This window comes from Hyla sarda, chromosome 3, assembly GCF_029499605.1.
Source record: "Hyla sarda isolate aHylSar1 chromosome 3, aHylSar1.hap1, whole genome shotgun sequence".
NCBI lineage: Eukaryota > Metazoa > Chordata > Amphibia > Anura > Hylidae > Hyla > Hyla sarda.
Window position 1 is genome coordinate 98341350 of NC_079191.1, and position 15109 is coordinate 98356458.

Genomic DNA, 15109 nt, shown 5'->3' on the forward strand with positions numbered 1-15109 from the left:
AGAGCACTAATAGAAAGGCTCAGTTTAAAAATTCTACATTAACTCAAATACAACAGAATAACTTTATCTTCCTTAAACAGTCACAGATATATCCTCAATGGCAATAAATTTGTTTATAATTTAGAATAACTTAGCGATCTGCAATATAATCTTATTATACAGAACATGAAAAGAACTAAACAACGCGAACATCTGTGGATTGTTAGTCCTTTTCTGTTAGAGCATCACTTTAAACTATAAAAAGAAGAACAGATTCTTATAAAAATTAGGTATCAAAGACAAAAATCTCAGGAGGAAAGAAAATCAGATAACCTATTCCAACACTGTAAATGATGAATATAAAACAAGGTTTAATGCCAGCATTATGTGACTTATGGAACAATAAAAAATAAAAAAAAAAAAAAAGCCTTTAAAATAAAAAAGGGCTTAAAGGGGTACTCCGGCGCTTAGACATCTTATCCCTTATCCAAAGGATAGGTGATAAGATGCCTGATCGTGGGGGTCCCGCCGCTGGGGACCCCCGTGATCTTGCACGCCGCGCCCAGTTATAATGTTCGCTCCGGGTCTGATTACTGGCGATCACGGGGCCGGAGCATTGTGACGTCACGCTCCACCCCCCTCACAGCAAGCCTATGGGAGGGGGTGTGACAGCTGTCACGCCCCCTCCCATAGGCAATCGACAGTAATCAGACCCGAGGACTGATAACTCGGTGCGAGATCACGGGGTCCCCAGTGGCGGGACCCCCACGATCAGGCATCTTATCCCCTATCCTTTGGATTGGGGATAAGATGTCTAAGCGCAGGAGTACTCCTTTAAATCTACACAGAATTTCATTGCACTGTGTCTGTAAAAATCCACAAGATGGCAGCACTCGGAAAAATCTTGCAAGCAGAACTTTAAAAAGGGTCAACGAGATGGCAGAGACATCCAGCCTGCACCAACAGTGACTGTCTTCAGAGAAGGCCTTCATAAACACCAGCCCCGCTGACACCTTCATAGAAGCCCACGTCATGCCTGGAAGGAGAGACATCCATTAATTCAAAGTTGTTGTTTTTTTCCCCCCCACATTTCAAGCCTCATTTTGAAGATTTTCTGTGATATATGCAAAAACAAAAAAATAAAGGGACAATTTTAATGCTAGTTTTCTGCTGTCAAATATTCTGACAAATATAGGCTTTGGACATGCTGGGAGTGGTAGTTTTGCAAAACCTGTGCAATGAAAAAGTTGCCCAATTGCCCATAGCAACCAATCAGATCGCTTCTTTCATTTTGCAGAGGCCTTGTTAAAAATGAAAGTGATCTGATTGGTTGCTATGGGCAACTGAGAAAAGTTTCCTTTGCACAGGTTTTGATAAATCTCCCTCACTGGCCCCTATGTACTAAGAGTGTTGTGTAGGTTTCTTTGTGGGTTTTAATTCCCTACAATTTGCCACGGTATTTACCAAGCTTTCCCTACATTTTGCTTTCTTTACACATGTTCTGATCTGTCCGGTTTTGCTCAGCTGAAATCCACCACATTTTCTGTGGAAACCTTAGTAAATATGTTGGGTTTTTGTGAAAATGTCAGGAACACGCCCCTTTTCGGTGACCACGCCCCTTTTCAGATTCGCAAAATGGAGAGTCAGTCAGGGTTTTCTTCAATTCTGGCACAGACAGAATTTCTGGCGCAATGCTCCAGAATCTGGCGCACAACCCGACAAAGCATGTCGGGTTTGCAATAGTAAATGAGGGCCAGTGTGTGCTAGTTAGCTGTGTACACAACCATAAAACAGACTATTAAATGGGCATGCCCTGGGCAGTCATTACGCTATGGAGGGAATTAAAGGACAGCCTTTAGGGAAGAAGTTCTAGATCGTGGGGGTTTGTGTGCATTGCGGCTTTTTTTTTTTTTTTTTTTTTTTTTGCTCGTCAACTTCGGTCGGGGTGCCCCGCAAAAAATGTTTTCCCTCCCGGAGGGGTGCCCCAAGCCGAAAAAGGTTGGGAAACACTGTTATAGATGCTTTTTAATGCTTACACCAGAAAACTGGCTAAAAACTTTTCTCCACAAAGCTCAATATTTGTTTTAGGCAAAATAAGGCTTGCTCAAACACTTGCAACATTTTTATGCCAGAAAGACTGTCATGCGAGTCTTGATAAATTGCCCCTATAGGTAATGCAGTCAACACTATGTGGCTGGCACTATGTGGCTGGCAGGTTCTGTATAGCCAGCTATTAAGGAACTGGTATTAAGGCAGTAAAAATACCTGCAAGATGGCTCTTGTAAGAAGGTAGGGGATATACATTGACAGACAAGGCTACAAATATCCATAGACTTACAAGATTAATCTAGTGCTGGAAGATGTGGCTATGAGCGGTGGTGGTTGGGAATCACATCCATGTTCACATTTAGCTTCATTTCGTTATCAATAATTTGGACAAGTTGCTGCATTGATGGGAGATGACCAGATTCTAGCTTTGACCACACAGGTACATCTGGAAAAAATGAAATAAAATATAATAAAGACAGGCAAGAGATTTAGAATGGAGAACTGTGTATTTTGTCTACAGAAGAACTCGGCAAGGGCATTCCCAAACATGCTTGCTTTTACAGTGGCACAAGGATCATGCTACTGCAAGAGGAGAGGGGTGACTGTATGCAACTGCCGGGCCCTTCGGGCAGAAATGGTGTACTACCGGTCCTACCTTCCCAATCCCAGTATACACAGTACTCAATGAGCAGGGTGCAGAGAGCTCTGCAGGAAGACCAAGCCTAATACCCTGGTGATTATATGATCGCAGGGTGCCGGTATCTGCAGTGCTGTATCTTAGACACAGATCAGCTTTGCATCAAGGGGCTGTATTGCCCCCACCCCGACAACCACGGCCAATATTTCAGCTTGAGTTACAGGGGAAAATCAGTGATAAAAATTAGAGCTGCACGATTTGGGGAAAATGTGCGATTGAGATTATGGAGATAAATATTTCGATTTCAATATGCAATTGCGGTATAATCTACAAAATGGTGAAATCCTCCCCATTTCATGTCCAAACCCCTCATTCCAGCCAACCCCTCCCAATTTCATGTTCAATGACTGAACATAAAATTGAGGGGAGTGGGGAGAAATGAGCTTAAAGCGTACCAGTCATAGTTCCAAAAATGTTAGGTTATTCAGTATCTAATCCTGTACATATATGTGTTATGTCTCTAGGATCTTCAAATCCAGAGATATAAGCATTTATCTGCTGCTCAGTTACTTTTTCATCTTGCTGGCTGGAGGGGGTGTGTCTGTCGGTCTCCCTCACAGTGAGGACTCATCTGCTCCGAGTCTTGGGAGCCAGCCTGAGCTGTCAGCCAATCACTCCACTCTAACCCTTTCCTCTCTGGTTTCATGCTGTACATGTTACACAGAGGAAGATGTTTTTAGCTTGCCTGCAGTATTCCTAAGACATTATGGTGAGTTCATAACAGGATAAAATGTATAAAATATCAGAATAGATCTTTATAAAATTTGTGCAAGGATTTTATAGATAAAAGTTCAGCATTTTTATGAATACGTTTTCTATCAGTTCTATCTTTTCCTAGTAAAGTTGGATGCTAATCAACATAGCTGTCATCGGTTGGCATAACAGTTCCCCCACCGCAGCTTCAGGAATGTGTTATCTTAGTGTTCCCTTTATTTAGCAGTGTAAATAGCATGTGTGATCATTTTCCTAAGTGACAGCAGCAGTGCACGGGGGTGTACTAGGATACATGCATTCTAAGTACTTAACCAGATGGGATTTGAAGCTTGATAGTTAAAACTTGAAAGTTGTGCAACAAAAAAAACTTATACCCTATGGGAAATTTCCTGAAAGGTATTGCCACTAAGTTTTTACAGGTTGTAAATAAAAAATTAAAAACAGTGGAACCAGCAATATTTCTTTCCCCTTATAACCAAATTTTTCTGCTTTAAGGGTACATTCACACATACGCAGGATTTGATCCACAGGATTTTCTGCTGCAGATTTCAATGTAAACTAAATTACTGGGCACAGTTTCTTATTGGGAGTTACAAATCCTGTGCATCAAATCTGCACAGGACCCTGTATGTGTGAACGTATCCTTAAGCTTAGGCTGCTTTCACACTATAAAATCCCTCCGTTTTAAACATCCGTTTAATGTTCCGTTATGAAAACTCTGAAAATCGGCCATTAAACGTCCGTTAGAAAATCCCATTATAGTCTATGGGATTTTTACATTATCCGTTTTAATCCGTCATAGTCCGTTATTAATAACGGACGCTATTTTGTGAAGGGAGAATGAACGGAAGGAATACTGCATGCACTATTTCCACCGTTACTATCTTCTGTCACAAAATAACGTCCGTTATTAATAACTGACTATAACGGATTAAAACGGATAATGTAAAAATCCCATAGACTATAATGGGATTTTCTAACGGATTTTAATGGCCGATTTTCAGGGTTTTCATCAAACGGATGAATTTTATAGTGTGAAAGCAGCCTTACTATTGGTGAACCTACAAACTTTTTTTTTTGTGTTTAAAAAAATAAATAAATAAACCGGCTGACATTCTGTGCACAGCAGATACTGACTAGGACCCGCTAGGACCACCCGGACACGCACAGTCACCATTACTGGTGATGCATATCTGAGCGGACTCGCTGTGGAAATTCAGCAGTGGTTTAGAGAGATTAATGCTTTCACTAGTTAATTATTCATAGCTTATTCACTAGTAGCAGTCACAGGCAGTGACTTCTCCGTGCAAAGGTTAACCAGCGCAGGAAATGTTCTATACCTACAGCTCCAACAAGACATTAGTAAATATTTATTGGGGTCCCTACAATATTCCCATGTTGTGTCCAGTATATGTTACAGGCCAGCTAACGCTACAGAACAGATGAGGGCTCTACAACTCATGAACACAGATATGCTTTGTATTTAGAAAGCCATATGGAAATGGTCTACATGCAAAGTGATCACAACCCATAGGACTGTCCATCAGGTATTTACCATTCAAAGTGACCTCAAAGGCTCCAGTAGACATACACTGGTTCTCAATCATGTTGCTCAGGAAGAAAACCATCATGCAGGCATAGACCTAGCAAAAAACAACAAACAGGGACAGTATTAATCCGCAGCATCAGAAGAACATTACACAGTTTACTCGACACAATTAGAGAAAATACTATAGAAATTCTGACTCTCCTCAGTCTTGGACCTTGGGTACAGATCCTACGCAAGTGTCAGCTTTACTCACATGACAAAAAGTCTTATGAAATGTTTGCTAATCCAATGAAACAGTCTTAAGTGTCTATAGGTTTCACTCTCTTGCCCTCAGAGCGCAGGGTTTGGTCTCAGAGCAGACACTTGTTTCTTGGATGCACAGAACAAGATGATGTAACCGGCAGCAATAGATTTTATTATAAAACATCAGGTAAATGTGTGCACAGTAACAACGAGGATCACATCTATATTGTATGGAATAGTTCTCAGTGCACAACCATCAATGCCGGTATGTGGTCACCTACCTTGTTTTCTTGCCCCCACTGCCAAACACCCGGAGCTTGCATGCCAAGAAGTGCAAAGGGATCTTTTCCAACGATTATTAAGCCTATTAATACTAACTTGAAGACTGACAGAAATGATGCAATGTGTCTAGGAAGAGAGAAAAAAAATAAATAAAACATTTTACAATCATTATATACTGTCACACAAATACATTGTGTCATCCATAGGGCATGTAACAATATTTAGAAATCTCTAAACAGCTTATGGGCCAGGGGTGTTACAAACCCACCGATTTGCTATTGATGGCCCATGTGAAAATACAAGATCCCACACAATTCAGTTTCAATTAACATGATGAGGATTTCACACATCATTAAGCAAAGTTATTTTATGTATCGAAAGTAAATTTTATTTTTTTAAAGTCCTGGTCACATGCAGTAAAAAACTAAAATAAGCTGATATTTACTTTTTATAGTCATAAAAACAATCCATGGAAATAAACAGATTGCTACTTATTTCCACACAGTAACCGTGATGTGGGAACATACTTACTTATAAAAGGGGTGAGGAAGGTAATTCTCTCCTTCAATGCGGATGTCTGGGTACCGCTGGCTGATAACCCGCATGTACTCCTCAAACACCCGCCGGTAACCTCAGGAGATACTGCAGACAGAAGAGGACAAGAGTCAGTGTACACAGCACTCAGCAAGAGCTACACACCACGTTTGGATCGTTCCATGTAATACTGATAGACCGGTCATAGATGTAATGACTATCCTTTATAATCCTAATGAATTTACAGTAGATAAAGAATCATTGAGTTCCCTCAGACTTAAATTTGTATATATATTTATTTTGAGTACCGTATTAGTCCAGTGATGCAAGATCAAAAAATGTTGCAGTATCCTGTAATACCTTTTTTATTGGACTAACCAAATTAATTCTGCTTGTCCAATTAAAAAAAAAAAAAGTGTATTACAAGATACTGCAATATAAGGTATAGAGGTTAGAGAATAGAGGTTAGAGTATAGAGGTTAGAGTATAGAGGTTAGAGTATAGAGGTTAGAGTATAGAGGTTAGAGATAGAGGTTAGAGTATAGAGGTTAGAGTATAGAGGTTAGAGTATAGAGGTTAGAGTATAGAGGTTAGAGATAGAGGTTAGAGATAGAGGTTAGAGATAGAGGTTAGAGATAGAGGTTAGAGATAGAGGTTAGAGATAGAGGTTAGAGATAGAGGTTAGAGATAGAGGTTAGAGATAGAGGTTAGAGATAGAGGTTAGAGATAGAGGTTAGAGATAGAGGTTAGAGATAGAGGTTAGAGATAGAGGTTAGAGATAGAGGTTAGAGATAGAGGTTAGAGATAGAGGTTAGAGATAGAGGTTAGAGATAGAGGTTAGAGATAGAGGTTAGAGATAGAGGTTAGAGATAGAGGTTAGAGATAGAGGTTAGAGATAGAGGTTAGAGATAGAGGTTAGAGATAGAGGTTAGAGATAGAGGTTAGAGATAGAGGTTAGAGATAGAGGTTAGAGATAGAGGTTAGAGATAGAGGTTAGAGATAGAGGTTAGAGATAGAGGTTAGAGATAGAGGTTAGAGATAGAGGTTAGAGATAGAGGTTAGAGATAGAGGTTAGAGATAGAGGTTAGAGATAGAGGTTAGAGATAGAGGTTAGAGATAGAGGTTAGAGATAGAGGTTAGAGATAGAGGTTAGAGATAGAGGTTAGAGATAGAGGTTAGAGATAGAGGTTAGAGATAGAGGTTAGAGATAGAGGTTAGAGATAGAGGTTAGAGATAGAGGTTAGAGATAGAGGTTAGAGATAGAGGTTAGAGATAGAGGTTAGAGATAGAGGTTAGAGATAGAGGTTAGAGATAGAGGTTAGAGATAGAGGTTAGAGATAGAGGTTAGAGATAGAGGTTAGAGATAGAGGTTAGAGATAGAGGTTAGAGATAGAGGTTAGAGATAGAGGTTAGAGATAGAGGTTAGAGATAGAGGTTAGAGATAGAGGTTAGAGATAGAGGTTAGAGATAGAGGTTAGAGATAGAGGTTAGAGATAGAGGTTAGAGATAGATATATAGAGAGATCTCTCTCTCTCTCTCATCGTATGAAAGCACCTGAAAGCTGAACTCATTTCTGCAGGCTAAAGTCAGCAACTGCCGAGCCGAGAAGTTAGTGACGAATCGAAATACTGTAACTTCACTCATCTCTATTCGTGACTACTCCCTGAAGAGCCCCATCATTCTGGAGATCAGTGAAGGTGTAAGATTACACACTCTATGTGAGAGAAAAAGTGGAGTGATTTTCCCACAGCAACCAATCACAGCTCAGCTTTCACTTTACCACAGCTTGTTATCTTGGTTGCTGTGGGAAAATCTCTCCACTTTTCCTCTCAGTTTGATAAATCTGGGCCATTATCTACTCAACTACATGTATCTATAGGCTGTGAATAGTGCTGGGTCTATCATCTATGTGGTATAGTGCTGGGTCTATCATCTATCATCTATGTGGTATAGTGCTGGGTCTATTTACATATAAACATTACTGTTTATGGTCTGCACACTGGGTTTGTCACCCCAAAACAGTGTCACCAAGAACATACCATCGCCTATGTTGGTGTTTATGACAAGGAAGCAATGTCATGCTAGGGTTACGTCCATCAAGATTAGGGATGTCCAGATTAAGTTAATGTTTTTGAACGAGTATCAATACTTTCCTTACAGTACCTCTCTATCAATTGCCCATCATTTTTTTTATAGGAGTAGCCCAGTCTAAGGATCAGGTTATAATTGTCAGAGGGGGGGGGACATTCTGGCTCTCCACATGACTGAAGTAAGTTGACCATGGCACAAAGCTCTGCCAACAGGCCCCTTGCATGTATTTCTATGGGAGAGTGGTGGGATGGGGGGGGGGGGGGGGTTTGATTTTATGCCCCCATCTTCAGCTATCCTTCTCTCACTTTGGGGTCTCCCAACCAGTGTGCCTACAGACAGGGACATGCTTGGCGTTTTCTTTGCAACCACTGATCTAGAGTAGGACAGAAAATCATGAGGCAGGAGCTAATCTGCCCTGAAAGGGAAAAAGAATCCCTCAAGCGTAACCAGACTGGATCGACATTGACCCAAGTATATGGCAGCATCACTAACCCGGTGAGGCCCCAACCTACTGAGCTGCAGAGACTTCAGGTGCCAGATGTACAGAGCTAGTCTCCACTGGAACAGAACAGCACTGTACATACAGAATCTTATGGAACCGGACACATTTCTTATAGAAGTCAGTGTCTAAGAGGTAAAGGCTTTATATAAGGCCTTGACTAGGGATGTCCTGATACAGATACTGATAATCGGTACTGGGACAGACACTGGACATTTGCACGAATACTTGTACTCGTGCAAATGTCCCCGATACCTTCCGGAGGGACTCCCGCTGGTAGGTATCACGGAGGTGGGGGGTAAGCTGCCTGCACTCTCCGCTCCCGAGCTATGCAGTGTGCTCAGCAGCTGAGCGCGCATCACAGCCGGGACCCACATTAACCCTTTAGACACTGCGATCTAAATTGATGGCAGTATCTATAAGTCCTGAGAGTTCTGCCGGTTAGCCCAGGGATGCTGACTGGATCACCACGGTGAAATTGCGGCGTCCCGATCAGCTGTGAGGATGGCCGGAGGTCCCTTACCCTGCTCTGTGCGTCTGATCGTCACTCCTGCCAGTCATTTGTAAAGGAGCACTGATAACACTGATCACTGCTATGCTATGGCATAGCATTGATCAGTATGCAGTCTAAAAATAGACCAAAAAAAGTGTAAGAATAAATGTGAATTAACCCCTTCCCAATTAAAAAAAAAAAAAAATGAACCACCCCCTTTTCTAAAAGTTTAAATAAAAAAGCCCTCTTCTAAAAACAAAAAAAAAACGAAACCCTTTTTCCATTAATGAAAAAAAAAAAAAAAAAAAAAAAAAACCCTGTCACATGACATTGAAAAAAAAGGATTGGAAATTGGTATCGGCAAACACTTTTATTTTTTTAAGTATCGGTACTCTGTCTTAAAAAAAAAAAAAAAAAATATGGTATTGGGACATCCCTAGCCTCGACAAACGCCAGGTCACCACGGCAACAAAAATTCATTGATGGTGCCTGCAATCTCGTCAGCCCAATCTACAGTGTGTCACAGCTGCCACCTTCTCCACCTTCACTCATATTTCATGCCTTCCACCGCCAACCAGAGGTGGATCATCCCTCGTGGTACATGCCGGTAGGTACACCCGGGGGGCGGCTTTACTTCCTCATGCTCAGAGAAGTGTGAGTAGGAGAGTTGTGAGCGGATCATTCAGGGGACACAGGCAGGAAGACTGCAAATAACCACATGGGATGATCAAAAAGGTCGGGGGCTTGGGTCAGCACTGAATGGTGTGAGCAGTGAAGACACTTTGTTCTCCTGATATCTTTGTCACTCAGCTTTCTCAGACTCCTGAATGGCAGAGAAGCTGATCTGCCATTCAGGAGTCTGGAAAAGCTGACCGACACTCATGGTGAAAGCCATATTGGTTGTCACCTAGCTTTCCTAGGAAGAGATAGAACAACATTTCTTTTGAGGGGGAAACTAATGACTGACACGGGAGATGAGTGGACAGTAATGACAGATCATAAGACATCATGCTGCGTCACATGTGGCATCCTGGCTCCTTGATTAATAAATTTGCAGAGCCCTGCCTTACAGCCGCCTCCAAGAGCCCTGCCTCACAGCCGCCTCCAAGAGCCCTGCCTCACAGCCGCCTCCAAGAGCCCTGCCTCACAGCCGCCTCCAAGAGCCCTGCCTCACAGCCGCCTCCAAGAGCCCTGCCTATCTCTGTACACAATGCTTTCTGAGCTTTTATACAAGTAGTATTAGTGCTGGGCGCTATGACCAAAAATGTGTATCATGGTATTTTCAAACTTATGGCGGTTCCACTTTATTTTATTTTTTTTCCACTCATTTCCCCCCGCCCCCCCCCCAAATGAATTATCAGCCGCAGTGCGCTGGGGAACTAATCATATATGACCCACGGGCGCTGCTCTGCTTTTCCCACATCAGGGGACTAATCATGTTACCCGCAGGCACTGCTCTCCTGTGAGCTGTGGCACTGGAAATGAATGAGTTGTGAGCCACGGGCACAGGACTACTGTTCGGAGAATGGAAGCTGTCACCTCCCCCCTGCAAGTGCTGGAAGCCAGTGTGCCGCGGGCACTGCACTCACAGGAGGAGAAGGAGAGCAACACATGCGGGTAACATGATTAGTCCCCTAATGGGGACAGCGCTGCAGCTGATAGTTCATTCATTCAAGTGGGGGTCTGACAGGTATTGTGGTATAAGAAAAATTCATGTAGTTTAAAAATAAATAAAAAATAAAAAACACACACACACACACACAGGTATTCGGTATGAACCGGTATACCACCCAGCACTAATGGCATTTTGTACAGTAGTTCAGCAAACCTGACATAATATGCAAATTGTAATGACAGATCCACTTTATAGGGAACATGTCAGGGGTTTCATGTTACCCAAACCAGGAGCCGAATAACACAGGCGCTGACTTAATCCCCCCACAATGATTTACACATGCTGCAGGATTTCACAGAAACCAGATTAAACAGGGTATGAAGTAAAGTATGTGACCCTGACCCTGACCTGCTGGGCTCGACTGACCGGTCTCTCCATAAATACGAATAAGAAGAGACCTGTCAATCAAAACTAGAGGGGCAGGGAGCCGCCTCCCAGACTGTATAACAGGCCACATTAAGGTCATGATTTATCTAATTCAGTGCTCTCAAACTGTGGCCAACGGCTGTCCAGGCATGCTGGGAGTTGAAGTTTTGCAACATCTAGAGGGCCGCAGTTTAAGACCACTGATCTACTTCATCCAATTTTATACTCAAAAAAAGGTATAGAATCGTATATTTACACACACACAAAAACATAAACTGGCCATAACGGGTGCATGTGTTGAATACAAAAGTCACTGGATGCACTTAGACCAATGTTTTCCAACCAGTGTTCCTCCAGGTGCTGTAAAACTACAACTCCCAGCATCCAGAGACACTTGTATTCAACACATGCACCCGTTATGGCCAGTTTATGTTTTTGTCCCAAATAAAAAATGGTTTAAAGTGTGTATGTATGTATATATATATATATATATATATATTATGCGCGCGTATCTATATGTGCGCGCGTATCTATATGTGCGCGCGTATCTATATGTGCGCGCGTATCTATATGTGCGCGCGTATCTATATGTGCGCGCGTATCTATATTTTTTATCAGTACTGTCTATGTAAATCATAATGAATCTTATCACTGTGCACTTCGATCCATTCAGTAGTGGACTTTTTTAGGCAGAAGTAGTTAGTACCTTCTGAATAGAAAAACCTGTTTATAAATAAAATGACAAAGATGCGTGAAAACGCACTAACATACGTCTCACATTTATAAACTCATCCGATTTTATTCATATTTTTGGCATATGATTTTAAGACGTCCGTTTTAACAATAAGTTTGATGGATGCAAAAATGATAATGAGGATTTCCACAGCGGAAACTTTTGGCGCAAAAATTCCGTTTGCAGCCTCCGCAGAAAGAACCGAGAAAGTTATTTCAGCGGAACCCTACAGAAATGCATTGCCATCTATGGAGATCCATGTTTATTCTTTCTGCACACGGAAACGCACTTCCAAGCGGCCCTAATGTCTGCATCTTCTTCCGCCACCCGCTGCCTGCGGAACAACCATCTGGACAGACATTCTGCCATGGTTTACTTTACATGATAAGTCAGTATATTCCTAGAATTAGGGACCATTCCCACTTTTAAGATGTACATTTCAGATCCACAACCAAGATTATCTTTATCATCTGTCTATGGGGGAAAACACACACAAAAAACTGCATCAAAATCCAGCAGATGAGAACACGCCCTTATGGATGTTACAGACAGACAGGGAGGAGAGTAAACAAATATTTGATTACAACAGTGTTTCCCAACCAGGGTGCCTCCAGCTGTTGCAAAACTACAACTCACAGCATGCCTGGACAGCCTTCGGCTGTCCAGGCATGCTGGGAGTTGTAGTTTTGCAACAGCTGGAGGCACCCTGGTTGGGAAATAGTGGATTACAACATATCCTGTTGATCAGAGTTTCCCAAACTGGGTGCCTCTGGCTGTTGGCTACAATTCAGCTGTCGGGGCATGCTGGGAGTTGTAGTTTTGAACAGCAGAAGGCATGCTGTCACATCAAATAGTACCAGGAACCATTTCTTTGAATCAGCAAATCTTTCCCACAAGATAAGCCATCAGCTGACCGCTGGGGAGCAACTTCTCAATAAAAAAATAAAATAAATGTCTGCAACAGCGCCCTCTACAGGAAACACGCAACATTACACTTGGGCCATTTAAATGACCAGTCACGTGATGCTCGGCTCCTCCAGAAACGTTTTCCTATATGACGCCATGTCCGTATGGATCCCTATAAACACACAGCTGTGGGGTCCCTGCTAAGGATCCAATAGGGGCCCCACATCACCCCTCCGCCACTACTGAGGTAACCAGGGAGCGGATCCTCCAGGCCGGGGGGGGGGTAGCAGCCATTTTAGTGCCAGCACTTCCCGTTTTGTGCAGACACAGTAGAGGCGCCAACACCTACCGCACCCTACTAGGATCCGCCATTGCTCAGCATGGCACCGGAGTGGGCAGTATGGGGTCAGCCCCACCACAAGGTCACTCGCGCTACGTGCACTCAGCCCGGCCGAGCTTCACTCACCAGATCTGGAACTTAAGCAGCGGCCCCGCCGTGTACTGCATCCGCAGCTTCTTGCTCGGTAGACCGTTCCCGTCCGCTGAAGCAGCGCTCAGTACGGCGGCCAGGACCCCGCTCACCAGCAGCAGCCATGGAACACACCGAACAGCCATCCTGGCCCTCCACTACTACGAGACACAGCCGGGTACAGCCTTTTGTGACGTAATGACGTACACGTCCGGGAGCGTGCGGGCCGGCTGCGGGGGTGCCATGGCTACTGATGGAAGCGTGCCAGTACTACGTCACACCGGCTGGGGAGGGTGTCACCTCGTGATACAGGGTGTAGGGTTATAGTTTTGTTACAATTTACCTTAGTTGGTAACGATTTTGATAACAGATAATCCATCACAGACAGGGCTGGTGCCAGCATTTTTTGCTACCCTAGGCAAAAGCGAATTTTGTCACCCCCCCTTGACCCTTCCTTTTGACACGGCCCACCTTACTATTTAGGTGATACACTGTAATAAACCCTTCTTCATGTAATCACCCTACTACTAAGGTGACACACTGTAACAAATCTCATTTAATCTCCTTACTACTGAGGTGATACACTGTAACAAATCCCCTCCTCATGTAATCTCCTTTCTATTTGGGTGACACACTGTAACAAATCTCATTTAATCTCGTGATACACTGTAACAAATCCCCTCCTCGTGTAATCTCCTTTCTATTTGGATGACAGTCACAGTGTAACAAACCTCCAGATCATGTAATCTATGTACTACTGGGGTGACACACTGTAACAAACCCCTTCCTCATGTAATCTCCTTACTACTAGGGTGACGCACTGTAACAAAACTCCTTCTCATTTAATCTCCTTTCTACTGGGGTGTAGGGTTGCCACCTTTCCCTCAGAAAAATACCGGTCATGGGTGTGGCTATGTGGGGGTGGAGCTACAAAAGGGGAGGGGCCAGATTGCACAGGGGCTGAGGGATCAGGGGTTTAAGAAATGGCATGGGGGATGGGAGGGGGGTTTAAGAAATGGCATGGGGGATGGGAGGGGGGTTTAAGAAATGGCATGGGGGTTTAAGAAATGGCATAGGGGATTGGAGGGATACAATATATATGTGGGGGGAATTTTCCTATATCGCACAAAAAAATTTACATTTAGAGAATACCTACCAAAACCCTATTTATGCCAGCGGCGGCGGTAGTGGTGGTGCGCGACAGCAACGCTGGCTCTCTGTGATGACGAGTGACGTCCCCCTGCGCAACGTCAGATAAACAGGCTAATCAGACAGTATCACACATGACAGATTTAGATGCACAGGCTCAGCAGACAGTATCCCACATAACAGGATTAGATACACAGGCTCAGCAGACAGTATCCCACATAACAGGATTAGATACACAGGCTCAGCAGACAGTATCACACATGACAGATTTAGATGCACAGGCTCAGCAGATAGTATCCCACATGACAGATTTGGATATACAGGCTCAGCTCACAGTATCACACATGACAGGATTACCGTAGATATACAGGCTCAGCAGACAGTATCGCACATGACAGGATTAGATACAGAGCGCAGCAGATAGTTTCACACATTAAAACATTAAATCAGTGTTTCCCAACCAGGGTGCCTCCAGCTATTGCAAAACTACAACTCCCAGCATGCCCGGACAGCCAAAGGCTGTCTGGGCATGCTGGGAGTAATAGTTTTGCAACAGCTGGAGGCACCCTGGTTGGGAAACACTGCATTAAATACACAATTTTGCAGAGAGGTCTCACCAGTCTCTTGTCTTCACTTTCTCCTTTCCCCGGGCGGCTCCAGGTTAAGGAATGTCCGGGGTTG

At 43.3% G+C, this 15109-nt stretch overlaps 1 protein-coding gene across 1 annotated transcript; it reads right to left on the reverse strand.

The window, feature by feature from the left end:
- Positions 1–19: 19 nt before the first annotated feature.
- SELENOT (selenoprotein T) lies at positions 20–13478 on the reverse strand. The gene is made up of 6 exons (XM_056564756.1): positions 13277–13478; positions 6045–6155; positions 5513–5639; positions 4995–5082; positions 2318–2473; positions 20–1015 (listed from the first exon to the last, which is right to left on the reverse strand). The coding sequence occupies exons 1-5, from the start codon at positions 13423–13425 to the stop codon at positions 2346–2348; spliced, it is 603 nt and encodes a 200-aa protein (XP_056420731.1). The 5' UTR covers positions 13426–13478; the 3' UTR covers positions 20–1015; positions 2318–2345.
- Between the last annotated feature and the right edge of the window lie 1631 nt (positions 13479–15109).